The sequence below is a fragment of the Thalassophryne amazonica genome, chromosome 22, assembly GCF_902500255.1.
Source record: "Thalassophryne amazonica chromosome 22, fThaAma1.1, whole genome shotgun sequence".
Lineage (NCBI taxonomy): Eukaryota > Metazoa > Chordata > Actinopteri > Batrachoidiformes > Batrachoididae > Thalassophryne > Thalassophryne amazonica.
The window spans coordinates 15,847,573-15,873,869 of record NC_047124.1 but is presented as its reverse complement, the minus strand read 5'-3'; the positions used below and the strand labels follow the sequence as shown (position 1 = coordinate 15,873,869).

The 26,297-nt window shown below is 40.8% G+C and overlaps 1 protein-coding gene across 1 annotated transcript in view; it reads right to left on the bottom strand.

Annotated features, from left to right (window-relative positions):
- Positions 1-3,241: 3,241 nt before the first annotated feature.
- cdk17 (cyclin-dependent kinase 17) overlaps positions 3,242-26,297 on the bottom strand; it is a 58,556-nt gene continuing 35,500 nt past the window's right edge. Inside the window, exons 4-17 of the mRNA XM_034162925.1 lie at positions 15,060-15,193; positions 12,916-13,041; positions 11,249-11,305; positions 11,019-11,133; positions 10,824-10,918; positions 9,430-9,492; positions 8,983-9,106; positions 8,771-8,891; positions 7,350-7,447; positions 7,171-7,276; positions 6,932-6,974; positions 5,335-5,425; positions 5,156-5,233; positions 3,242-3,507 (exon numbers count right to left, since the gene is read on the bottom strand). Of these exons, the coding sequence (XP_034018816.1) occupies positions 3,467-3,507; positions 5,156-5,233; positions 5,335-5,425; positions 6,932-6,974; positions 7,171-7,276; positions 7,350-7,447; positions 8,771-8,891; positions 8,983-9,106; positions 9,430-9,492; positions 10,824-10,918; positions 11,019-11,133; positions 11,249-11,305; positions 12,916-13,041; positions 15,060-15,193 (1,292 nt within the window). The 3' untranslated portion in view covers positions 3,242-3,466. The remainder of the gene's footprint in view (positions 3,508-5,155; positions 5,234-5,334; positions 5,426-6,931; positions 6,975-7,170; positions 7,277-7,349; positions 7,448-8,770; positions 8,892-8,982; positions 9,107-9,429; positions 9,493-10,823; positions 10,919-11,018; positions 11,134-11,248; positions 11,306-12,915; positions 13,042-15,059; positions 15,194-26,297) is intronic.

The following is a 26,297-nucleotide window of genomic DNA, read 5'->3' as shown; positions in this document are numbered from 1 at the left end:
ACGTGCCGCCGGCACCGCCACTGCTACCATTGCTTCTGACATCCATGTGTTCACGCTGCATCTTTTCCTGTCTAAAAACTGAGTCTAATAGCTGTACACCATCATTCATGTCATGAAAGCTGCTAAACATTTGTCTGCCACACCCACCCTTGGAAGCCAAAAAACTCTGACCCTTCTCCGATTATATTCTTAAGTACGCACTAATAATAGTCAGAGCAATTTTTTTTTAGACACAAAAAGACCCATCTTGATGATCTAGAGTGGTCTAAACTGCATAGCACAAGTGTATTTGGGGCTTGTTCAACTCTACTTTGCCCTTTAGCCGGTGAACAGTCACAACAAAAAGAAGGGGCTTGTATTTAGTTCGTGTTTTGGGTGTAACACAAATTAAACCAATCCCATTAGAGCCAGGGTGCTAGGACCTGGTGCTTTGCTATTCTGATGGCGGGCTTTGGCATTTTTCTGGTGGGTCAACAGGTATGTTCTTCAAAGTGCACAAGCAGCAAACCAAAGCTCCCTCAGGTGAAGCATTGCAACATTAAGTTTTGCATTTTTCTATTAGTGTTACTTAGTCATTTTCAGTTCAGTTTTCTGACATGAGCCCAGATTTTTCAGGGTCTGCTGTATAATCAGTTTTATTTTTTGAGCCTGTAAAATGAATGTGCCCATGGATGCCCAGGTCAGGTCTGACGGCATGTGCCGGTGCTGTGTTGCCACAACTATCACACGGACAATATAATCACCTTGGATCCAGGAAGGCAACGACTGTGGCCTAGGTGAACTTTCCACTAGTCCTCGGGTCTATGAGTCCTAGGGTATACTAGGCCTGGTTAGGGTTAACTTTAAAATCAGTCTGGAGTTATAATATACACCATCAAATAATATAAAGAGTTTAGAACCAGTGGACCCTCCCTGTGGCCTATAGCTGTCTATCAGCTAGAAACTAGGAGACACTTGCACTGTGTGCAGCGCAATAACCCATGTTTTCACAACACTGAAAGGGAACCAAACGTTGAGATACTGACTATCCACTTTCAACTTTCCACATTTTTCAGTCTGAGTAAATCTTGCTAATATGACTTTCGTTAGTTGTGTAAACCATTTTAATCTGAAATACATTTTCAAATAAATAAGATGCTGCAGATCTCTTTGTATGAAACAGATTAAATTTACTTCCAATGGTTATGAGAAATAAATAGTTCCAGTAAAAAGACTCGCACACCAACTGTTCACCGGCAGCTCAGTGTTTCCAAATGTTCACGACACAGCAGGCCTTCCATGCGGCAGGCGCACACGTACATACACATACAGATGCCTCAGACACGTTCACATCACTTCAGGTCATTCAAACATCTGAAAAAAGTACAGTTTGAAACAACAATAAATATTTAGCCGTTGGAGAAATCTCCTTTCTTGCATGCAGCTGTACTTCGCTAAATTTAAAAAAAAAAGTATTACTTTCATCAAGAATGATGACTTACATCCCCATGAAGCATCTCGTTGTATTGCAGGAATTTGTTTGCGATAAATTACTGTGATCAAGATCAATTATGTGTTAAAGGGATCGTACTGTGCACTAGTTTTTATCTGCTTTTTACAATTAAATTTATGCAGGGTTTCAAATTAAACTTCCCTAAAGTCCCACAATCAATTCTCAGAGTCAATAGAAAAAATCATTGGGCAACACGCAAAATTTCAATCAAATACACTTCATTTGATACTTCTGTGACTTATGTCACAAAAGTCAACGTATGACTCACTGGAGCTGCAGTGAAAGAAAATTACCTTTCATCATGTTTTTGTAAATTCCAGATGTTAGTTGACAAATCCAGTTAAGGATGTGTGGGTTTTCTACATTAAAAGTTTCAGGTCTACGTTTTTTTTTTTTTTTTTTGTTAGAAATGCTCATCAGTTTAAAACTGTGGCACAACTCAGTTTATCTCCTGCGCTTTAATTTTGTAAGGACTGACACAACCTTTTGGTTTATATATATTTAAGCACTTTTTTCTGGAAATGTGCCGTTACAATCAGAAACAATTCGCAATCTAAATAACACTGGGATGTAACAGACATCATATGATTTTTGGACGATTATTTTTGTTGTTGTTGTCTTAAACACGCAGTAAAAAGGGAGATTTCTCAACCAGCTTCATCTGTAACATCACTGTCAGTTGCAAACAACACAGCGGGTGTTAAATATAAAATTTCAATTTGAAATCATTTGTCGTTGTTTGTATACAAATGCTGCAGGTATCAGCAGTCCTTTGGAGATCCGCCTTCAAAAACGATGCCACAATGACAAGGCGAGGTCAAATGTCTCGGAGAACACACCTTAATACTGGCAGGCCATGCGGAGGCCCGGGTCCCTGATTCCAAATATACGCTGGAGTGCAAGTTAAACACAAAGAAGTACTGCAGTGAGATCTCAAAAAAAGGACACGGAGTGAGAAAGTGATGAAAAAAAAAAAGAAAAGAAAAACAGCACTGAAGCTCTGACAGATTAGCTTTTTTTTTTTAAAGGGGGCGGGGATGCTGGTTTACAGTGGGATGTCACAATTTCCTCTTCAGGGACAGTGTTCCTTCTCCTCGTCTTTAGAAGAAAAAAAAAAAAAAAAAGAAGCTGCATCTGCTGCGTCTCCAGTTTTTGCAAGTTTTGGTCCCATCTGCTGATCCAGAATGGTCCAAAAGATCTGAAGGTTGGTTTTGAGTTTATCCTGTGTGCTTTCTTTGCCATCGCAGCTCTGACACTCAGCGTAACGCTGCTGAGACAGCAGGGGGGGGGGGGGGGGGGCTTCAAGGAGAAGTATCCATCTGAAATGTTTCGGAGCCACAACCAGACGCACCCTTTTAACCCCCTGAGCAAGACCGTGAAGCTGCCCCAGTCTGTAAACCTGACAACGCAGAGTTCAGTCACGGAAGCTCAAAAACAAAACAAAACATAAACTCCATATATATATATATATATATATATATATATATATATATGCAACAAGAGAACAATTTGGATCACAGCGTCGACATCAATTATCAGTGGAATTCTGACTCAAACGAAGCCGGACAATCAGAGTCATCTGTGCATGGCGTCTCGAGGTCACATCATGCACACACACACACACACACACACACACACACACACACACACACACACACACACACACACACACACACACACACACACACACACACACACACACACACACACACACACACACACACACACACACACAGTGTGTTAGACAGTAGTATTTTAGCAGCAACAAATTCAACATCCCCCACCCCACCCAAATAAATTAACCCAGTTTCAAAAATAACAAACAAAAACACACCCAAACCCTGAACCCAGAGTTGCTTGCTCAGAAGAGGGTGGGAGAGGGTGGGGGGGCGGGCTCATGCGATACGAGTTGGTCGGGGCAGGAAATGATGATGAAGGAGGAGTTGTGCAGTGGACCTTCATCTCCATCGAACATTAGAAGAGCATGCTCTGCCTCCTGTTGATCTTCCCGTTAGCTGGAAGAAGAGGAGAAATTAAAGAAATGCAACCTCCCCCCCCCCCCGTAATGCTTTGCTACTAACAACCAGAGTCACTTGAAAACAATGTTAACAACCGAGCCTCTGAGTGCTGTACTCACCTTTGACGACTGCTTGGTTTGCGCGAAAACTTTATCCAGTGGAGTTTTGGACAAAAGCAATACAATATAGGCAAAATTGGTGCAATTTTTTTTTAATTGGCGCAATTTTTTTTATAGCTAGTTCAGTTATATAATTATTTAGAAGTGATGTTACAGGCAAAAATAGTTAATGTTTCAGACATTTGTATCCAGATGTGAATGCAGAGTTCCACGTCTTGTGTCAAAATTAAAAGTACAAAAACAGACTATCGTGGATCAAAAAAAATGCAGGTGGTTTAAAAAAGGTTTAAAAAAAAAAAAAAGGATACAAGTTGCATTGGCGTATAACTCACACCTTTTTTATACCATTTCCTGGGAGTGAGTTTCGCAACGGACAGGAACTCTGTAGCAAAATGTGCACATCACAGTATGTGCTGTTTCTTCACATAAAGATTCTTAAATTCCAAAAATAAGCAAAATCGGAAGATAAACGTGTTGAACAACATAATTAATGATATTTGACACGGTTTGGACAAAAGAAATCATCAACACCACTGTTTAAGTCTCAGACCTCCTGAACTACTACTTAAAAAAAAAAAAAAAAAAAAAAAAAAAATGCAATTCAATTATATAGCACCAATTCACAACAGAGCTGCCTCAAGAGAAAAAACAAAACAAAAACTGTCCAACTATGCTTGTCCACTGTGTGGTAAGCACAGTGGGTAGTAACTGGGGAAATTTAACAATATCACCAGCAATATACAAGTAATCATAGGTTAACAGGACAATTCCACAGGGCGCCGTTATACTATGACTGCCCACGATCCAAAAAAAAGTGTGAAATGGTTTGAAATGGCTTAAATGCACCTCCTCCACTCCAGGAGCTACAGGCTTGCCTTTTCTATCCTTGCGTCCTCGACCAGACATGATCAAACTGTTCATCTTGGAGCAAACAAAAAAAACGCAGCAAACGTTGATAAGGACTGCTTCCGCATCAAATTTTTACCCAAAAAGAGCAAGATGAAACAGGTTTCAAGCTGTAGTCACTAGAAATACCCCAATTAAATGACTGAAGCGCTTAAGACTATGAACACCTAGAAGTTAGTGCATATTATAAATGATTTCAAGGACTGGGTTAAATTTTGTTGAAATGTTCGAAAATTTGATTCCGATTTTAAATCTGGTGCCGACGATGGCTGTAAACTACTACGTACACCAGGTTACTACGATGTTTCGAAGCATACCCAGATTTGCCATTCGGGACTAAACGAGAAGAAACAGCGCTCTGGAATAGCCTCTATAGATAAATGAAGCGTGGGGAGAGCACTCGACTCGATTGGCAACAATGTTTCAATATGACTGAAGACACAACAAAACAGGAAGTTGTCCTACAAATGCACTGATGGAACCTTTCCACAGAAATAAATCAGTTTAATAATTTAACCCATCAGCTGTTATTTCTGATGTTCATTACAGGACTGAAATCGTTTCAATTTTATAATGCATTTATAACAGAACAGGCAAATCGGTGCATGTTCGTGGCCCACCTGACTCTGGGTACGAGGAGTTCCTGTAGCCAGGATCTCTCTGCAGCTGCACCTCCTTCAGTGTGAAGAGTGATATGCCTGCAGCACAAAAACATTAAATTTCATCAAACGGTAAAAAAGGAAGATTATTAAATGTAATCAGGCTGCTGCTGCTGCTGCTTCCAGCCGAGTGCACTCACTCTCGGGCAGCGTGTGAACTCTCATCCCGAGCTGCCTGAAGTAGGAATGTTTCATGGCCTCATCAGCAGAAATCCTTTTCTTGGATTCGTACTGTGAAAACATAAATGACAAGTATCAGCTGGGATCCCCTCAATACATGTGGGTTTATCATTTTCTCAGCACTGTTCCAGTTAGCTGGTGTGTTTAAAGCTACAGTGTGGAGGATTTAGTGTCATCTAGTGGCGAGGTTGCAGACTGCATTATGCCGTTGTCAGTTATATTGTTTTCCTTCATGTTTTTGCTTCTTTGGTGCCGGGATTCATGCTGCCTTGCCTCCTCTTGTGATAATCAATATGTACACTCCTCCATTCCTCAAAACGTGTTAGCCTGCGCTAAAATGCACTAGCTAGCATGCAGGTAATTATACACTAATGAAGAGATGGTTATGAATGCTATATTCCATTTCTGCTAATGAACACCTATAAATCTCACACAATGTAGCTTGAAAGACCTGCAACCACTTGCAAAGCCATAGTCAGGAGCCGCGCTGCCTTGCTACTACATACTGCTGCCCACAAGAAACACACGTGTTGGTGCACACGCAGAGCCTGAGCTGACTGTCGCACTTCCATAAATAATGCCAATTTTTTCCATCATTTTTTAAGTATTGTGACTCAAACCACTGCAATCTGTCATTCACTTGTGCAGTGTTATGTTTTAACACTAGAGGGCAAAACCCCACTTAACATAGAATATAATGTCTTCCTTACGATATAGATTTCAGAACAGTGTTATGAAACATAGGTTTTGCAAAGGATTGGAAATATTCCAGTGTTTTGAGTTAGCCATCACTAATTTGCAGTGCAGACGAAAAGTGTTTTCATCATCTTCAGTCATAAGTTGGATCCTTTACTGAATTCTTGTTTTACTTTAGAGTTCTGTTATATATTTCACATATTTACACACATAATGGGCGTCATGTTTTTCCCAGAGATTTCTGAATTCTGTTTACTGAAGGTGATAGCTATTTTAACTGGTTAGCTGACACTGTCACAAAGGCAGACCATGCACCAACCAACACATATCGTGCCCACCAAACTACATGCAAGTACCATAGCTGTTCATAATTTTCCATCATCCACTAACCATCCAGTAGGGGGCAGACATCTATAGGATATATTGCAAAAGCAAAAACAAAGCTGGTATTTCGACTGATCTCGTGCTTCAAAGTTAACTTCATCCTCATTATCTGTGCTTTTAAACTAGCTAAGTTACAACGTAGCATTTATTGTTTGAGTTGCCAGCACAGAGAATAAGGCACTGTTTACAGTTCATTTATACTTCAACTGATTATTTTGTGGCATTTATTTTTGTTGTATTTTGCTATTTAATCAGGAGTCTGTAGTTTTCTTTGACTCTCTGTTTAATAAGAGACCTAATATTTAGAAAGTATATACTGAATTGGCACAGATATGATATATGGATATGCTAATTAAGGTGCTGGTTTGTAAAATCAAGAATGCTGAAAGTCCAGCAGGACACTTCCCAATGCAGTCTGCTGTCTTTTCGAAGTGAATTAATCTTATTTTAGACAACATAAAGGAGACAAACACTCACTCTGAGGAACGCCAGCAGCAGCTCAATGCCTTCAATGTCCAGCCTACACGAGACAATGCAAAGGTTTACTATTAGACTGCAGCAAGGCCTGATGGGAATGTGGGTGCTCATGGGAGGAAGGAAATCTGTTACAGGATTTCCTGGTCATAGTGCACGTGCGCACACACACACACACACACACGCAGAGCGAGTGTTTGTATTAAATGCAGGGACAACAAAGGAGAGAGTGAGACCTGCACCTGGGGGCGTGGTTGATGAACGGCTGCGGTTTGTATTTGGCAAAGTTGTAGGATTTGAACTCATCGATGGAAGAGATTCCCGGCCAGCTTTCCTCTGTGGGTGTGCCTGTAGACAGAATCAGAGCCAATCACAACCTGCGCAGCTGATCACGTGATGTGGGTCGGCTCCGGTCACTCACCCAGTAACCTGAAGATGAGGTGGAGCTCGTCCTCCACCGTGGAGCCGGGGAACAACGGCCGACCTGCAGCCATTTCATAGAATATACAGCCAACGCCCCTGCGTGCACACACAGAGATCAGCAATCACAATGGCAATACTGTAACCAATAAACCACAGATCAATTATTTAACCCTCTAAACTCCAGCGGTTTCTGGCCGTGTTTCTGCTTGTCACATTTTGACTTATTGTGGGCTCAATTTTCACCGCACCTGCAAGTCCTGCACCTCTATGGAATCAGCACAGTTATGACTATAAGAAGACAGAACTCAAAAATGTATTTTAAGCAGTATGACACAGTAAAGCCATGAATTATAAAAGAAGAAAAAATTCAAATTGTGTTGATTTGCTAATTAATGCCATCTGTAGTTCAAAGTGAAAGATTTGCTAAAATTTTTGTCACGACTGTTGGTCTCAACCAAGTCTTTTTCTCTTTGATTTGTGGAGTTTTTTTTTTTTTTTTTAAACAGAATCAGCATTAAACACACAGAATGTTTTAAGTGAGACATGTAGAATAAAGTGCTGGAGTGAATGAAATGGCACATTTTAAAGCTTGCATTAGTTATTTCCTGCATCAGCAGCATTCCACAGACATGGGTAGTTCAAGGACTGGTGGAAATGCAAAAAAAAAAAAAAAAAAAAAGAAAAAAAAAGAAAAAATTTCAGAAGATGTAACTCAAACCTTTGGTCGTTGTGTTTTTTTATCTTTTAATTGTGCTTTTTCTTTTTTTTTATTCATTTTAAATTGTTTTTGAATTGTTTTATGTGAAGCGCCTTGGGGCGACGCTGTCATGAGTTGGTGGCGCTTTATAAATTGAATAAACTGAACTGAAATTGTATTTGAACCTTATCAATAACAGAAATTACCAGACAGTTATTGAAACTGCCAAATTGTTACATTGTGAAGTAAAAAGTAATATAATATTTTATTTCATGAAAATATTTTGGATCTGGGAGCTTTGGTAGCAAATTTTTCAAATTTATTAATTTAAATCAGGAATCAGAACAGCCAAAACACGATGCTTGTTGTTGAGTTCTGTATTGTAAACCTTTATGGTAGAATGGCCTAAGCAGAGCGTCACCCCTTTGAGTCTGGTCTGCTTGAGGTTTCTTCCTCAATATAATCAGAGGGAGTTTTTCCTTACCACTGTTGTCTGTGTTCTTGCTCTAGGGGTTAGTAAGGTTCGACCTTACTTGTGTGAAGCGCCTTGAAACTAAATAAATTGAACTGAATTGACTGATAATGAGAAAAACAAGTTGAAGGCTAACCCTAACCCACTCGGCCATGTTCTTCCGGTTATAACAGACTAACAAAACCTGCAGCCAGCGGTGGCGTTCACCAAGTGAGCGCAGTGTCAGTGAAATTAACAGCGAGGCTCATACCACATGTCAATCTGCGTCGAATACTCGGAGGATCCCAGGAGCACGTCGGGGGGTCGGTACCACAGAGTCACCACCTCGTTGGAGTAGGTTTTAGTCGGGACTGACTTGGCCCTCGCCAAGCCTGGAGACATGAAGCGACATCAGGTTGATTGATGAGAGGAGAGATTTTCCCATCACATCTGATTAACACTCCTGTCCTGCATACATCTTACCGAAATCAGCCAGCTTGAGCTCCCCTCTCTCATTGATGAGGAGGTTCTGTGGCTTAAGGTCTCTGTGCAGAACTTTCCTCTTGTGACAGTACGATAATCCTCGCAAAATCTGGAACAGGAAGATCTGGAGAGATCTGACGTTATTAGCACAGACACACACACACAGCTGCGGCCTTGTTCTGCTTTATCAATCAGTCAACTTTAGCTTCAGCCTTTACATCCAAAAACACATGCAAAATAAATTACAAGGCGCTAATTTTAGCGCCTGAGGCTCGCGCACTAATTAGCCAAAAGGGATATGAATGCAGGATGTGGTCGTGCATCGTAAAAATTAAATGATGGTGAATGGATGTATGGCGGAGGAAATGAAAGTGCAGCGTCCTTCCACAACAGCACAACGTCTACGGAGTAAAAAAAAAAAAAAAAAAAGATAAGGAGTGCGCTCACCTTCACGTTATGCATACTCATTATGTTCCCACAGTCGTCCATGTACTGCTTCAGATCCTTATCCTGCACAAAAAGACACCAGTGGAGATTTCACCTTGTGCTTCCACATTACACTGTAACAAAGGCTTTTATCGCACCGTAAAACATCCGTCCTCACAGGGGCACCAAAACCTGAAAGAAAAGCCAAGGTGAAGTTGAGGACAACAACTCCACGGAGAGGAACAGACATTCGAGAAGAAAAGACTGATCATGTAACCAAGACTATTAAAAATTCATACAAAATAAATACATAAATTAATAAATAAACACCCCCTCCCTCACCATATGAACATAGAATGTCTCTTCACTGGCTTCTGACATAAATTGTCAGCTTCAGATTTAATATGAACATACTTACATTCAAATCTTAAAATAATAAAGGATTATTAACCGAGTGAGAGGTCTGTACGAGGACATAGAGTGAGGTGTCAGGACAGACCGAGGCCTGCGCGAAAAACACAGAGGTCTGATATCCCCGTACAGACTGAGCAAACGAGGTTAACAATTTGTTTATATATATATATATATATATATATATATATATATATATATATATATATATATATATATATATATATATATATATATATATATATATAAACCACTCAAACTTACAGTATCACCTGACTATGACTGTGTTGAGCTCGTTCACTTCCTTCACCTCCATGAAGAACTTGCTAACAGGTGGTCCGGTCGTTAGCTGGTGAGCTTTCAATCTGTGTTTTTTCCGATGCTGTTTAGATACTTATGGAGTACGTTTATTTTTGGTTTTTCTAATTGTGTTTTTAGCTTCCTGGGTTGTAATGAAAATACAAATTGCGGACCGATTGTCATGGCAAGCGGTCAGATATGGGAAAATATCCGACCAGTAATCACGCCAAACAGAGCGCGCATAGCGTCACAGCCATATAATAATAGCATTTATTTATATGTCTGTCCAAGTTGCCATTTTAAAAAAACAAAAAAAACAAAATGAATCTGACATTTGATTACTGCACTTCATTTTGACAAGGTGCATGTTACTATGTCACTTTTCCACTGACAGAGAAAATTTGTGAGAGAAGCCATAAACACATCAAGACTCCAATAACAACTTTGAAGGAGTTCATTAGTGGCCATGACTGGTGAGATTGTGCACACAGTAACATCTACCTGAGAGAAAGTAAAACATGTGACCAATTCAATAAGTGTGAGTTAGCCTGAAATCCACTTTTGGGACAGAAATGTGTAAAGAGTTGGACATCAAACATTCAAACCACAGTGAAATGATCCTGTAACCTTTTTTCATGCAGTCACTTTGTTCAAAACTCCAGATGTTTGTATTAAAAGATGCACAAAGAAGCAGCGACTCTCACCAGGTACTCAAAGACCAGTGTCAGGCTCTTGTCAGTGTGGACAATATCATGTAATGTCACGATGTTGGCGTGTTTGAGGTCCTTCAATAACGATACTGTAGAGAAAAAAAAAAAGAAAGAGAAAACATTAACTATTGACACAGTAAAAATGAGTTCCTATTAGTTATGTTTTAAAAAATAGAATAAGCTGCTTACCCTCTCTGATGGCGGTGCACGGCGCCCCCTCCTCGTGTTCAAGTCGAATCTCCTTGAGCGCTACCAGGTTGTCCGTCAACTTACTGCGTCCTTTAAATACTGTGGCGTAGGTTCCCTGAAAGCGACACACAATCCTGTTTCATTACACCCGAAACAAACTGAATTAAAGAGCACTGAGAAGACAACAACAAACACTGCAGCGGCGGAAACAGATTTCACGGCTTTCTCACCTCTCCCAGCTTGTCTAGCTTGATGTAGGTCTCCAATTTCCCAAAACCGATCTCCGACTGAAGGGGACAATAGGCATAAATGATGTTAAAAAAAAAAAAAGACCAACAGCGCAAAAATGGTTAAAATCTTATTTCTGCAAATTCTGTGGTGTTATTCTTCCTGCAGCACTGTAGACAAGATCATCACCTCAAGAAAAGAACCATAGGATCTTTAAACTTGTAGTGACACAATGTGGAAGGTTAATGGTTTCACATAGTTTGACACCAATATCAAGATTATTGATCCAATCCAATTATCTGCTTGGCGCAGATCTTCCAAAATACCTACTCCCCTGATTTTGTCTATTTTAAAGTACAAATTTTAAAAGATATTAATCTTAAACATTTTAGTAGTAAACTTTTGATAAATTACAAAACGAGTTACACATTACCATATTTGCCAGACTATACGTCGTGCTTTTGTACTTTTGTGGCTGGTCATGCAATTTATATTCCAAAGTGAGTTATGTATTTAAAAAAATAGTGTATTATCATCTACGGCCACAAGATCACACAATCTACACGTGACAATCAGCTCCAGTGTACTGATCTGAATGAGTTGCTGTCTGATGCAAACTCCAGAGCAGAAGATGGTGGTAATGCACCATTAAAGTCAATGCCAATCACTGTAAAATACAAAGAATAACAAGAGCCGAATGAAGAGGACATGTTGGGTCTTAGAGAAAGAGCAAAATCAATACATCATGCTCTCAATCTGAAAGACCACTCAAGTAAAGATCGAGAATATAACAGTCAGACTATTCGACATTCCCCCCTTTTCGCACTTTGTGGGACAGCCAGAACAGTAACAAGGACAATTAGTCTAAAGTAAGGGTATCTATAAACATTTAAAAATGTAGAACAAAATAGAAAATTTATTTACATTTACTGAGGTAAATGTACACACATTTAGCACTTCTGTGTTGTTTGTTTGTTCCGTGGTGACAAGCAGTTTACTCAAGTTCTTTCTGCCTTGTACAACAACTTGTAGCCTGGTAGTTTCTGTTCACTAAGACGGTGTAGGGCAGGGGTGGCCAAGTTCGGTCCTCGAGAGCCACATTCCTGACACTCTTAGTTGTCTCCTTGTTCCAACACACCTGAATCCAATGAAAGACTCCTTAGCAGACTTTTAATGAGCCTTTCATTAGATTCAGGTGTGTTGGAGCAGGGAGACAACTAAGAGTGTCAGGAAGGTGGCTCTCGAGGACCGAACTTGGCCACCCCTGGTGTAGGGTAATAAATGAATAATAGCCCAATTCTATTCATTTTGTTTCTTACTGCATTAGGAGACAGCACCACTTTCCACAAATAAATGCAGACCAATGTGACTTATGTCCTCCCTCGCCCCCTTCATCATGGATTTTTGGACAGATGCAACTAATACTCTGGTGTGACATACAGTGTAGTCTGGAAAATACCTTGTAATCCACCTTGTGAATCCCTTTCTGGAATAAGGCTGTATAAATCAGTCAACAGTGGAACATTATGGTCTAATTCTTTGGATCGTGACTCTAGGTTAATCCAGACATGGCTAGTTGCCACGGTAACCCAATGCCGGGGGAGTCTGGCAATAGGATTGAAGGAAGGCAATAGGACATGCGTGCGCACACACCCACACACACACTGACCAGGGAAGCTCGGCGGGAGCGTCGACTGAGCGGCTGGTCGAAAGGCGGGCTACTGAGCTGCAGCTTCTCCAGGTAACCGTCAGGAATTCGGATGTCAGCAGGCAGTGACAGGCGCTTGTTGAGGTCCTGGAAGACACACACACAAAACTGGTAGGAAAGTTTAAATTTAGAGCTGAAGCTGCCGTTTAAAGTTTCTTCATCTGAGTGTTTTTCCCCCTCGAAGGAAACAAATCAAACACGCATTAAAAAAAAATAACTGTTGACTTTTAATTTGTTATTGTAGTTGCAGAAGCTGGACGCACAGTAGTTCTTAATCAAAATCTCTTATGGTTGTAAGCTGCATTTTTCTTTTCCCCGTCACAGCACACTGTCAGAGGACACGTTCACAGCCGCCTGGCAGTGTGGGACACTTCACCGCCGAACAGCAGAAGACAATGTAGGTTAGAGAGTCCACCCACGGACACGCCATGTCTTAACCAGCTCTCATCTCCTCCTACACACAGACAGATCAAGTCAGTTACCATTTTACAGTGTCTAAAAATAACACGAGGTGTGCGTGTCTGCGGTCGAACAACAAAGGCTTCATAAGCAAATATCTAATTCTGACCTCTTTTGAAAACACACGTCAGCAAACAAAGGCTCGAATGTCAAGAAGAAAAAGAAGGCAGGTGTATTTATTCTGACCACCGCACACAAACAGAGGCTCTTCTGACACCACGGGCTGCCGAGGCTAATCTGATATAGACGTGAACTGACATAACGCAGGCTGATAAAAATAAGAGCAGGCGTCTGTCAGCTGTTTGACGAGCCGTTTAGTTTGTGCTTTTACAGAGTCCGCCCAAAAATATCAGTCAACTCAGGCGTGCTTCAAATGATCCCACAGAGTGTGTGAAGAACAAAACTCTGTTTTCCATTAGTGTGTGAAGGCACCACACATAGAAGAGCTCCTTATTGACACAAGACAGCCTCATCTCCAGTAGCAACACAGCGAGATGCAATAGCGGCAACAATCGTGCAACAGACAGTGTGTGTGTGTGTGTGTGTGTGTGTGTGTGCGCGCATCATGCAAAAATGGAAAGGTGATTTCTGTCACACACATACACTCCTCTGCCAGCAGGGGGCAGCATGCCGCCAAGGCTAAGATGGTCACTAAAAACAAATTCCATTTTATAAAGACAAAAATATGATTTATTGGGGACGTGCGAATGCGGAACAAAAACTCACAAAGTCAACAGCTGAATGTTTTATTTGTAGAACAGACTCAAAGCTGGCAATTTATGTAACAGCAAGTGTGAACGAGTATGTCAGCAAGGTGAGAAACTGACAGGAACAGAGTAAACATCTCAAAAATAAAAATCAAGAAAATAAATGCACAAAAAACAACTTTTATTTCATGCTGTTCAGTTCATTAATTTGCTATTTGTACCCTTGGGGCTCATGCAGGCAGTTTATTTTCTTATAAACATTTTACAAGACAGTTCCTTAAAGTCCTGTTCTGACAGGCAGGTGCATCCCAAAATGCCACAGATTAAAACCTTGTCCACATCCGGGAAAGCCTTTAAGGGTTAAGGAGGGTGGACATGATGAACTAGGATAGTCAGTCATGATGCCGTGATAAAACGTTAGAAATATCTTTTTTTTTCCCCTATTGTGAACGTTAACATACTTCATAATTCCTTGCACTTCAATGGAGCCCAGTTCTCTGGAAGCACTGAAGTTGGAATATTCCAACTGGAATATTGAGACGCTGCTGGTTCAATATTTCAGGTGTGAAAATAACCAAAAATGTTGCACTGCGATTGTACAGATGCTAAAATAGGCCTGAATGACATGAGGTCATTATATCCAAAACAGAGCAAATTCATATCCCAGCATGCTCTCTGTTGCAGCGTGCATGCTCTCTGTTGCAGCATCATCGTGCAACAGCAAACTTTATAACGCTGCGTCCCTTTATCAAACGCCACTGGCATCCTTGTGGAGTAGAACTGATACCAGTATCGCGTCAGACAGAGACGGAGAGCCCATTAGGAGAGGATCAACCCCCCCCCAACCCCCTTCTAATCTACACTTCCCTGTGGAGGAATCGAGGGGGTGGCAAAGAACAGATCAGAAAGAGGAGGGGAGGGGGCGTGTACGTCACTCACCTCCATAGAGATTCGCCGATGGACCCGGTTCCTCAGGCAGACACCGGTTGGAGACTGAACCTCATCTGAAGACGTTCCCGATGCCTGGTCGCTCTCCCCGTCCGAACCCATCTTCAGATTCTCATGAACAATATCTGCAAGAGAATGTGAATAAGAGGATGAAAGCATATTTAAAGGGAGTAATGTTTACTATTTCAAAAAGTGAGAATGAATCTAATATTAAATTTGAACACATATTTGATCAGTTTTGAAACAGGACGTGTGCTGCTTTTGGAAGAGGACTCCTTTATTTTGAGCCAAAGCTCATTATAACAGAATAAAATCTGTCCAACAGGTCACGTGTTGTGGATCCCTTGACAAATTCACGTGTACATCTGGCAGTATTAGTCACATCATCCTCTTCTCGACATGTGAAGATGCCCAGTCATCAATGATTACAGTGATGACTACCCCGCGTCTTACTGGACAAATACACAGGCTGTTGGTACTCCAACCTTCTTTACACACTTCCAAACTCCATCACAAACATTCTTCAAAACAATACGTAATTCCCTCATGCTGAACTCAATCATACAGTCAACCTCCTCCTCCTACACAGTGGTATCTTCACAGAATGTCCTCAGAGCTTTAATTTAATGCAGCAGTGGTCTCCATCTCATTCCATAAAGGATGAAAAGGGTTTTCATTCCACTCAGCAGGTGATTTCCCAAATAAATTCCTCCCCATCCATTCAAAGTGATCAATGCAAATCACCAGTCTCCAGAGGCCACTGCTCGATCATTTCTGCAGCCCTAATCATCAGTCCTTTCCTTAAAGATGGGCACAATCAAACATTTCCTCTATTCTTTTGGGGTTTCTCTGCTGAAATATTGTCCCACCAGCCCAAAAGTGTGGTGCACGGGGCCTGAAATATGCTTTAAATCAGGAGTGTGAAATGGGAGCTATTACAAACACTTCTTCTCATTTCTGTTGCTGCAGGTAGTAAAAGAGAAATGTGTAAAGCCACCACTAATTACTAAATTTGTTAGAACATGTTTCACAATAAATCTGTGCACATTTCAAAATAAAACCATTTTACTGTGTAAGTAGGGGCAAATGTACAGCAAAATTTTTACTGTGAAAGTCACACTGTCATTTTGGTGCATGAAGAAGTGTAAATGAACAATGTTTAGACAATGTTTGCTAAAGGTTTCCTAAAAATAGATTTTAAAACTGTCTAAACAAACAACATTATGTGAGAAAGTCTATTTGTAATTTTGCAATCAATTCTAGCACATGACAAAGCACAATAAAAGAGAAATTCAAAATGACGACATCTTTTGTATATCAATCTTTTTTTTTGGAGCATATAAATAAAAAATAAATAAATGAATAAATAATAAATAAATAAATTAAAATAATTTTTTTTTTTTTTTTTTTTTTTTTTTTTAAAGTCCTACAGTGACAAATTAAGATGAATGCAGTTTTCAACAGCGTTTCAATAAGAAGTAAATATTGTTAATATTATACATCCATTCATTTTCTATACCACCTTACTCCGGTTAAGGGTCACGGGGGAAGGGGGTGCTGGCTATCCCAGCAGTCATAGGGTGTGAGGTGGGGTGCACTCTGGAGGATTCCATGGCAACTGCCCACAAGACATATGCTCACACCCTTAATGGAAAAAGAGACAAATGCTCACAAGCCAAGATTTGTATGTTTTAATGTATTGTTTTCATAGTACTTCATGATTTATTTATTGATTCACACCCATAGATAAAAACAGCTCACAATCCTTTGCCCCCATCACTTCACACATGCCAAACTTCCATTCACAGCTATCACACCTCTTTCAATTTCAATTTATTTAATTTTACATAGTGCCACATCACAACAAACAAAGCTGCCACACAAGCAAGGTCTAACCTTACCAACCTCTTGAATAACACCTCTGCTCAAAGTTTTGTTCTTTGTCTTATGTTCTCTAAGTTATTTGAGCAATTTGAGGAGTATTTTGAGCAATTCTTACTACAGCCGAGCTCTTTTTCTGTCAGTATATAAGTCCGTCATGTTGAGAATCACTCAAAACTCACTCAGCATGGAGAACATCAAGAGGTGGTGACAAGCTCTGTCTTGATGGGTACATGTATGTCAAGAAGAAGACCTAGTGAAAATGGACCCAGTGGTAATGCACTCAGCAATGCTCCTTGGGGTGTACTTACAACTTCTTTGACAACGCACGGTCCCTTGTCAATCACAGTCACCTAGCAGACAGGACTGAAGTGGAGGTCACCAAGCGTCATACCACCATGAAGGCTACAGCACAGAACTCCAAGGCCCTCTCCAACCAGATCCTCACCCAGGCTCTCCTTGAGGCATCTGTTCAAGTCTGAGCCAACATTGGGAGCGACGGCACCTGCCGCGGTGTGGGTGTCTTCCTGTATTATTCTCGTCTGGTGTTAAATACACTCATAACAGAGTTTCCTCAGTGTTTAGTGTTAAATGCACTTGTATTGAAAATAAAAGTTTCCTCAATGTACGAGGGCTGTCAATAAAGTAACGGTCCTTTTTATTTTTTTTCAAAAACTATATGGATTTCATTCATATGTTTTTACGTCAGACATGCTTGAACCCTCGTGCGCATGCGTGAGTTTTTCCACGCCTGTCGGTGACGTCATTCGCCTGTGAGCACTCCTTGTGGGAGGAGTCGTCCAGCCCCTCGTCGGAATTCCTTTGAGAAGTTGCTGAGAGACTGGCACGTTGTTTGATCAAAATGTTTTCTAAACCTGTGAGACACATCGAAGTGGACATGGTTCGAAAAATTAAGCTGGTTTTCAGTGAAAATTTTAACGGCTGATGAGAGATTTTGAGGTGATTCTGTCGCTTTAAGGACTTCCCACGGTGCGAGACGTCATGCAGCGCTCTCAGCCGCCGTCGTCAGCCTGTTTCAAGCTGAAAACCTCCACATTTCAGGCTCTATTGATCCAGGACGTCGTGAGAGAACAGAGAAGTTTCAGAAGAAGTCGGTTTCAGCATTTTATCCGGATATTCCACTGTTAAAGATTTTTTTAATGAAAGACGTGCGGACGGGTCCGCGCGTCGGGACGCAGCCGACGCGACGCTCCGCCACAGGAAAAACACCTCTGTTGAAAGCCTTAAGGACAAGTTGGAACACGTCCTGCTGTTAAACAATTTCTCATATACTCACTCCACTGAAAGCCATCAAAATCCGCCTGGATTTTACAAATGGTTATCAACACGGAGGTGTTTTTCCTGTGCCGCCGCACCGCGTCGGCTGCGTCCCGACGCGCGGACCCGTCCGCACGTCTTTCATTAAAAAAAATCTCCTTTAACAGTGGAATATCCGGATAAAATGCTGAAACCGACTTCTTCTGAAACTTCTCTGTTCTCTCACGATGTCCTGGATCAATAGAGCCTGAAATGTGGAGGTTTTCAGCTTGAACAGGCTGATGACGGCGCCTGAGAGCACTGCACGACGTCTCGCACCGTGGGAAGTCCTTAAAGCGACAGAATCACCTCAAAATCTCTCATCAGCCGTTAAAATTTTCACTGAAAACCAGCTTAATTTTTCGAACCATGTCCACTTCAATGTGTCTCACAGGTTTAGAAAAAATTTTGATCAAACAAAGCACCAGTCTCTCAGCAACTTCTCAGACAAAGGAATTCCGATGAGGGGCTGGACGACTCCTCCCACAAGGAGTGCTCACAGGCGAATGACGTCACCGACAGGCGTGGAAAAACTCACGCATGCGCACGAGGGTTCAAGCATGTCTGACGTAAAAACATATGAATGAAATCCATATAGTTTTTGAAAAAAATAAAAAGGACCGTTGCTTTATTGACAGACCTCGTACATCCCTGTTTTCTTGTCTGGTGTTAATATATTAGAATGAGTTACTGCAGACCACCCTGGATGGACATTATCACATCTTCAAAATTCTACGGAATAATATTTTTTAAAAAAATTATCAAATATACTTTCATTCTTAAAAGCAGGACTTCTGCACCTTGTGAGCCTGACCACTGGGCAACAGTGGATCATCTGCATTCAATCGCACCATATATCTATTCTATTCTTCTTGTGAACACACATCCGCTGGTATTTCTTCCTTCCTGGTCTTTATCCTTTTCCCAGTGTGTATTTTTTGTTGGGGAACGTCTTTAGAGACTCCGCCTCCAAATGCCACCCTTCATTCAGCAGCTTTTCAAACACCCGTTTGCGTCGATATTTTGGTTTTCTTCAGAAACTTTCTCTCTCCCTCTTGCGTGTTCCATTTTCCATATGGCTCTTCGTGGCTTGGCTCTTGCCATCGTCTTCCTCTCCTCCTCATATAGATTTCTCTATCTCCCTCTCTTCCACATGTTGTTCTTCTTTGCTCCTTTCGTAACCTTTATTACATCCTGCACCTAACGGTTCCACCAACACATCTCCTTATCTCTTGGCGGTGCCTTTCCTGTCGCTCTACCATAGACGGCCAGCTTGAACGGAACTCAACACAACTTCCACTTTGCATCAGTCTCTAAAAACTGCAATTCTTGCCGGTAGAGTTGCTTCATTTGTTCACAGACCACAGGTCCTCTCTGTCTCACTGTAGGTCTATTTCTCTCACTTTTCCCCATCTCCTTTCAGACCCTTGTAACTGCTGAGGCCAAAGATTAAACACTCAAACCTGCACCACTTCCTCCAGGGCAGTAAAACTACCACAACTACCATAGCACGGCAGGAGGAAAATGCACTGATGTACAAACCGCACACCCTGCCGCCTCCGCACGTTCACTCAAACACAGAGTTAATGAGTAGCCACGGTTGAGCAGTTCTCTGTCATCAGTGTGTCAGTGCCTCCAGCCGCGCAGTCTGTCATCAAATGTGAAAGCACCAAGCAGAGAAAACAGGAGGAAGAAACCTCCATAAGATCTGTGTGGCCAAACAGCATCGCTGCAATGTGTGTTTTTTTTTTTGGAAAAGTCACAACATTAAATTTTCTATTAACATTACATTAATAAAGATTAATCCTGTTTATTCACTTTGATTTCAGGGAAGGAAAAAAAAAAAAAAAAAAAAAAAAAAAAAAATCAGGAAAATCTGATTTTCTCGACTGCAAGTCTAACTGTCGCTTTTTCCATAAACATTTTACGTGAGGTTTCCCTGCTGGTTATTCATACGAATGTTGGTTTTCATAACAGTGAGTGCACTTGCTGCAGCGCAGCAGGTCTTTGAGCAGAGTATTAAAATTTAACACCCCAGTAGCACCAAACGGATTAACTGTCAGCTGTAAAAATGTAATGTTTTAAACGTTATTTGCAGCTAATTGTTCTGCTCCTAAACTGTGTGGCTCAAAGGCATCATTTATCCGGTTGTTAAGCGCTGACGTAATGCATCACATGATAAATCTGTTTCCGGGTCCAAAGACCTCCAAGTTTATAATTAAAGTTATGTCTGTTTGATCTTTTTAAGGATTTACAGTTTAAGTTTAGTTTGTGTTTACATTGAGCGCAAACCTCCGTCCCTCCCTTCTCCACCTCCACCTCCGTTAACTGCATTCGCCTATGGTCGTCTTATATGATCAGAACACTTAATAAAACTTTTTTTTTCTTTTACTTTACATATTTTATTATGCACAGGTAAAATATACATGTCTGTTTGTTAATAAAAAATTATTTATTACAATAAACAGGACGTTAAACTGCAAACGTCACTTTCCCCCCGAACGACATGAACAGGAAGCGATTGCAGCTCGCAGCAACTCCCATTGAAAAATAACGGAGAAGCAACCTGAGTGTCTGACATTTTTACATAAAACAAACGCAGTAACAACGTCGAAAAACCAAGTTAATATATCCAGGAGAGTTTTAGGCACAATATACAAATCAATCAATCAATTTTATTTATATAGCGCCAAATCACAACAAACAGTTGCCCCAAGGTGCTTTATATTATAAGGCAAGGCCATACAATAATTACGTAAAAAACCCAACGGTCAAAACGAACCCCTGTGAGCAAGCACTTGGCGACAGTGGGAAGGAAAAACTCCCTTTTAACAGGAAGAAACCTCCAGCAGAACCAGGCTCAGGGAGGGGCAGTCTTCTGCTGGGACTGGTTGGGGCTGAGGGAGAGAACCAGGAAAAAGACATGCTGTGGAGGGGAGCAGAGATCAATCACTAATGATTAAATGCAGAGTGGTGCATACAGAGCAAAAAGAGAAAGAAACACTCAGTGCATCATGGGAACCCCCCAGCAGTCTAAGTCTATAGCAGCATAACTAAGGGATGGTTCAGGGTCACCTGATCCAGCCCTAACTATAAGCTTTAGCAAAAAGGAAAGTTTTAAGCCTAATCTTAAAAGTAGAGAGGGTGTCTGTCTCCCTGATCCTAAAGAGGTTTATGTTGCGACGTTAATGCTGTTGTCCGTGTGCAGCGGTGTAAGTGCAGCCTGATCAGATCGTCTCAGTGCAGTTCTCAATGTTAATGACAGCGCACCTTTTTTTTGGAGCCGGAAGTTGAAAATCACGATGCGTCACGTCACACTTAACCGGATAGGGTCGGCCAAAGTTTTACAGCCGGACGCCAGTTCACATCGAATGCGGACGGCCGTTAGAAGACAGATATGTGACCAAATATCTGAGGCTTAATAAAGATTCAGAAGTTACTACAAAGATGGATGACCGGGTGTGAAAATCGCCCCACACTCTGCAGTCGGGATGGACCAACTGGAAGAGTGCATCAGGCATGTTAGTGTGATTGAAACAATTAAGGCAAATAAGGTATAAGACAAGAGTAACAAGTAATGATGTATCCATACATATATACACATATACACATTATATATATATATCATTTTCAGGGTTACCACAGTCCAGCATTAGGGGTCTTCAGCTGGTTCAGAATGCTGCTTTTGACACAAAGCAGAAGGTTTGAACATATCACACCCATTTTGGCATCTTTACACTGGCTCCCCATCTCTGTGACAGCAGATTTTAAGGTTTTGTTATTGACTTATAAAGCTGTTCATGGACCGGCGCCGTCTTATCTGGCTGATGTGGTGGAACCTTATGTGCCGGCCTGGGCTTTACAGTTGCAGGATGCGGGACTTCTCTGTGTTCCCAGGGTGAAGAAGAAGTCAGCAGATCAAAGAGCTTTTTCTTATCGTGCACCACGGCTGGACTGGTTATCTGGTGTACCGGGCAAATCCCCCTGGGCCCTCGCGCATTTTGGGCCCCCTCAGGTCTGTCATTAAAATATGTATGTATATAATTATATTTTTTATTGATTGCGACGGTAAAAAATTACACATAGAGGCCCATTGGATGCTTCTCCTGAGGCACATTGGGCTAGTCCAATGAAATTCCTTGGTTCTCGAAGGCCCGCCCCTCCCTACAGGCCCCCACCTGACCCAAGTCATCACTCAAAGTTTTGGCTATTCGGTCTGAGCTTGAGTGGAGAACGGAGAGTTGTGCGCAAAGTGGAGAAGCAAAAGAGTGGAGCTGAGAAGCGAAAGGAAAAAAGAAAACAGAAATTAAAAGACAACGCAGCAAAATGTGCCAAAATCACAAATATGTTTAAAACCACAAGCTCGACCTTGGGTTCGGGTAGTGGGGCCGCCGGTCCGTCATTTCAAACTAGCCCGGGACCGGCGTTGAGAGCACAGGTGGTGGAGAGTGAAGAGGAGGAGGAGGAGATAGAGATGGAGAGAGACGTGACCCAGGCAGGGAGAGATTGAGGTTAGAATTCATCTCAACACTTGCTATTAGCTAGCCAATGCAGTGTAGCTATTCACCCAGCAAGGGCAGGTGCATTTTTCGGCAGCGGCATCTTGTCTCAGCACCTCCTGTGGCATCTGCGTGTGCCGCGACAGCCGCAGCAGCTGCCGCTCTTTCGTTGGCATCTTTATGCGCCTGCCACGTGTGAAGATGCCGCTGCCGCAAAATGCACCTACCGTCTCTCTATTCACCACTTCGGCGTTTCGTTTCCCATTTATTGCCTGAAACTAAGTCGTCATCCTGACTTTCTCAAATCAGTCACAAACATGTACCCATTTATTTTCATACACTTTGACTTCTCTTGTATTGTTGCTCCAGCATAGAGAACTCTTCCATTTGTCTTGAACTGTCACAAGGACGACCCATTTATTTTCATACACTTTGACTTCTCTTGTATTGTTGCTCCAGCATAGAGAACTCTTCCATTTGTCTTGAACTGTCACAAGGACGACCTGTGCTGTGTGTCTAAAGTAATTGCTAGTGTGTGTTAGTTATGGCATCCCCCCCTTTCACTTTCTCAAATCCAACTAATATCTTATTTCTACTCTACTGCTTGTCGTGTGTTGTGCAACTCTGATTTTATACAAAATGTATTTTTGTAATCTTTTCCTTCTTGTAATGGCATGCCATGTCATTATCAAGACATCTGGTATTAAGTATTAGCTGCCTCGTGGCGTGGTAGATGGATAGGTAAGAAGCTGACAAGCTGTGCTACTGTTTACCAATCGCTGGTAGCCGTTCCAAGGTGGAGTAGCTACTGCCAGCCTGGTGAGAAGGGGCAGAAAGACGTGTGATACGCTGTGGAATTGGCATCAAATATTTTTGGTTGTTATTAACATTCCATTCAGTAAGCTCACTGACAGTATCTCTCGACTGGAGCAATTGTAAGCTGAAAGTATGAAAATGTTTAACCTAGGAAATTATTACTAAGGGATTAATTTTATTTATTTATTTTTTTTATTATTATTTTATTTTATTAGCTTTGGTGTCAAATAATGCTCTGACTAGATTTGGTGTCCAACTTACAGTGTTGTGTGTGTTAGTGAAATACTGCTTTGCTTAACCCTCGTAAGGTGTTTGGGTCTGTGGGACCCGTTTTCAGTTTTTGCTTAAGGAAAATGGTATGAATATATATATATATATATATATATATATATATATATATATATATATATATATATATATATATATATATATATATATATATATATATATATATATATATATATATATATATATATATATATATATATAATTTTTTTTTTTTTTTCACATTGAGATTCACTGGCCAGGGCTCATACCAGGGCTCATAATCAGGAAAAAAAAAAAGTTAGTGACCTTATCCTCCTCTCTATCTCTCACCCTCAAAAACATACATACACAGAACTTCACATACATTCTTCTTTAGCATACGCTTCCAGACATCATATATAGGCCTATATATAAATCGTATATATAATGGCGCTGGGCCCTCAGGTGCCCAGACCCTTTTCAGATGCCAGTCCAGCCCTGTTGTGCACCCACCCTGCGGAACAGTCTTCCTGCAACCGTGAAGCAGTCGGAGTCCGTGGACATTTTTAAGTCAAGACTTAAAACCTATTTTTATTCTCTTTCTTTTGAATAGTATTTATTTTGTATCCGTTTTATTCTTTTACTTCTGTTTTTGATTATGTATTTGATCTTTGGGGGCACCTTGAGATGGCTTTTGTAGTGATCTGGCACTTTATAAGCTGATTAAATTGAACTTATTAAAAATTGAAATATACAGTGGAGACATAGGCAGTGAAGGGAGTGAGAAGTTAAGCAGGAAGGGCAATGATCATTTTTAGAAGAATAAATTATTCCACTATCAATCCTCTACCTATGGAGGTACACACACTAAAATAATGATAAAAAAAAAAAACTATAATAATAATAATAACCCTTTAGTGATGGAAATGTTTGTGTGCAACTCTTAGCGATATAGTCCCCACAAATAAATAACCTGCACTTTATGCTGTTATCTTTTTTTGTAAATGTGGGAGGAGGTATCAGACTGTGCAGTGTGGACATCGTCAGTCAAAAACAACGCTGAAAGAGTGACCTCACGTTGCATACGGAAAAGATGAACAGAGAGAAGAACTGTGGTACCCAAACACAAATACACGTGACGGGTGACTTTTGTTCCTCACTACTGCTGCACAGTGAGCCTTATCCTGTCCACTTCAACACAACTTTAATCCCTAACGCTGACCGTTTCTCTTCCTTTATTGGTTTTCCAACCCGCTGTTCTAATCCATCTCGTCTAAATACTTGATCCTTTTGAAAGCATAAAAGAAAAATTAGTAGTTTGCGTGCCGCCAAAATATATCACAAAAACATTTATTAAAGTTTAGTATTTTGTGTTATTTCCTTTTAGGGCAAATTTTTAGCCCCAATTCATGTGCAGATTTCAAAATGGAAGAAATCAGGTCCATTTTTTTTTTAAACAGTAGGCATAATTTGTATTACCGCATTTTCCGGAGTAAAAGTCACACTGAAATATAAGCTGCACCTTGAAGAAGTAAAACCCATATCCAAGTTGGACCATTTTTATGTATCATCAGTGCTTTAATTTGGGATTTTTGTGCACTGTCGTGTTCTTTTTGTTACTGCCATTTATTCTTTTATTATTTGTTTGGTTCTTTGATTCCTGGGAAAGTCCTATATAAATAGCTATGATTGACATTTTTAATCACAAATGTGTGATTTTTCAGTATACAAGTCACACCAGAGTGGAAGTTGCAGGACCTCCCAAACCTGTAAAAAACAAACAAAAACAAAAACAAAAAAAAACCCTGTGACTTATACTTCAGAAAATTCCTATTACCTATTATTTTATATTTGCTTACATATGAGTGTAAGTGATTACTGCTGAATATGTACGATTTCCATTCCCCCGATTTTTTATTTATTTTTGTGCATGCATCAACGCATGCACAAAGTGCTACTTCTGCATTATTTCCCTACCCTTTTCCAAAAAGCCAAACTGACTGTTACCATCTCACAAGTGGCTTTTCTTGTACAGTACATGTTTTCCATGAGCTTCCTGTTGCAGAATATGAAGACAAGGAGGATTCTGGTCGGAACAATAGGTCCTAATTACTGCATATTATACCTGATTGTCCACTTTCACCTACTTTTATACAAAATTAGCCCCAATCTGCACCAATTAAATCAGATTATTCACATTTTGTGGATCACGATTCATCCTGATTTCACAAAGTTTTTGAAATGTTTAAAACTTTGTTCGCAGGTATGGTGCATACCTGCGAACATTTGACATTACCAATGCAGGACACCCATGCGTGACTGTGAGTGTCAATGGCGCGAAGTGTAACTCATGGGCATCCCACACACACTCATGTGGGGCGCGGGACACGGGTAAATCCCGCCCAATGCGGGAAGATTGGCAGCTCTGCAATACTACTTTTACAACATTATACACCCAATTTCAGGCTGA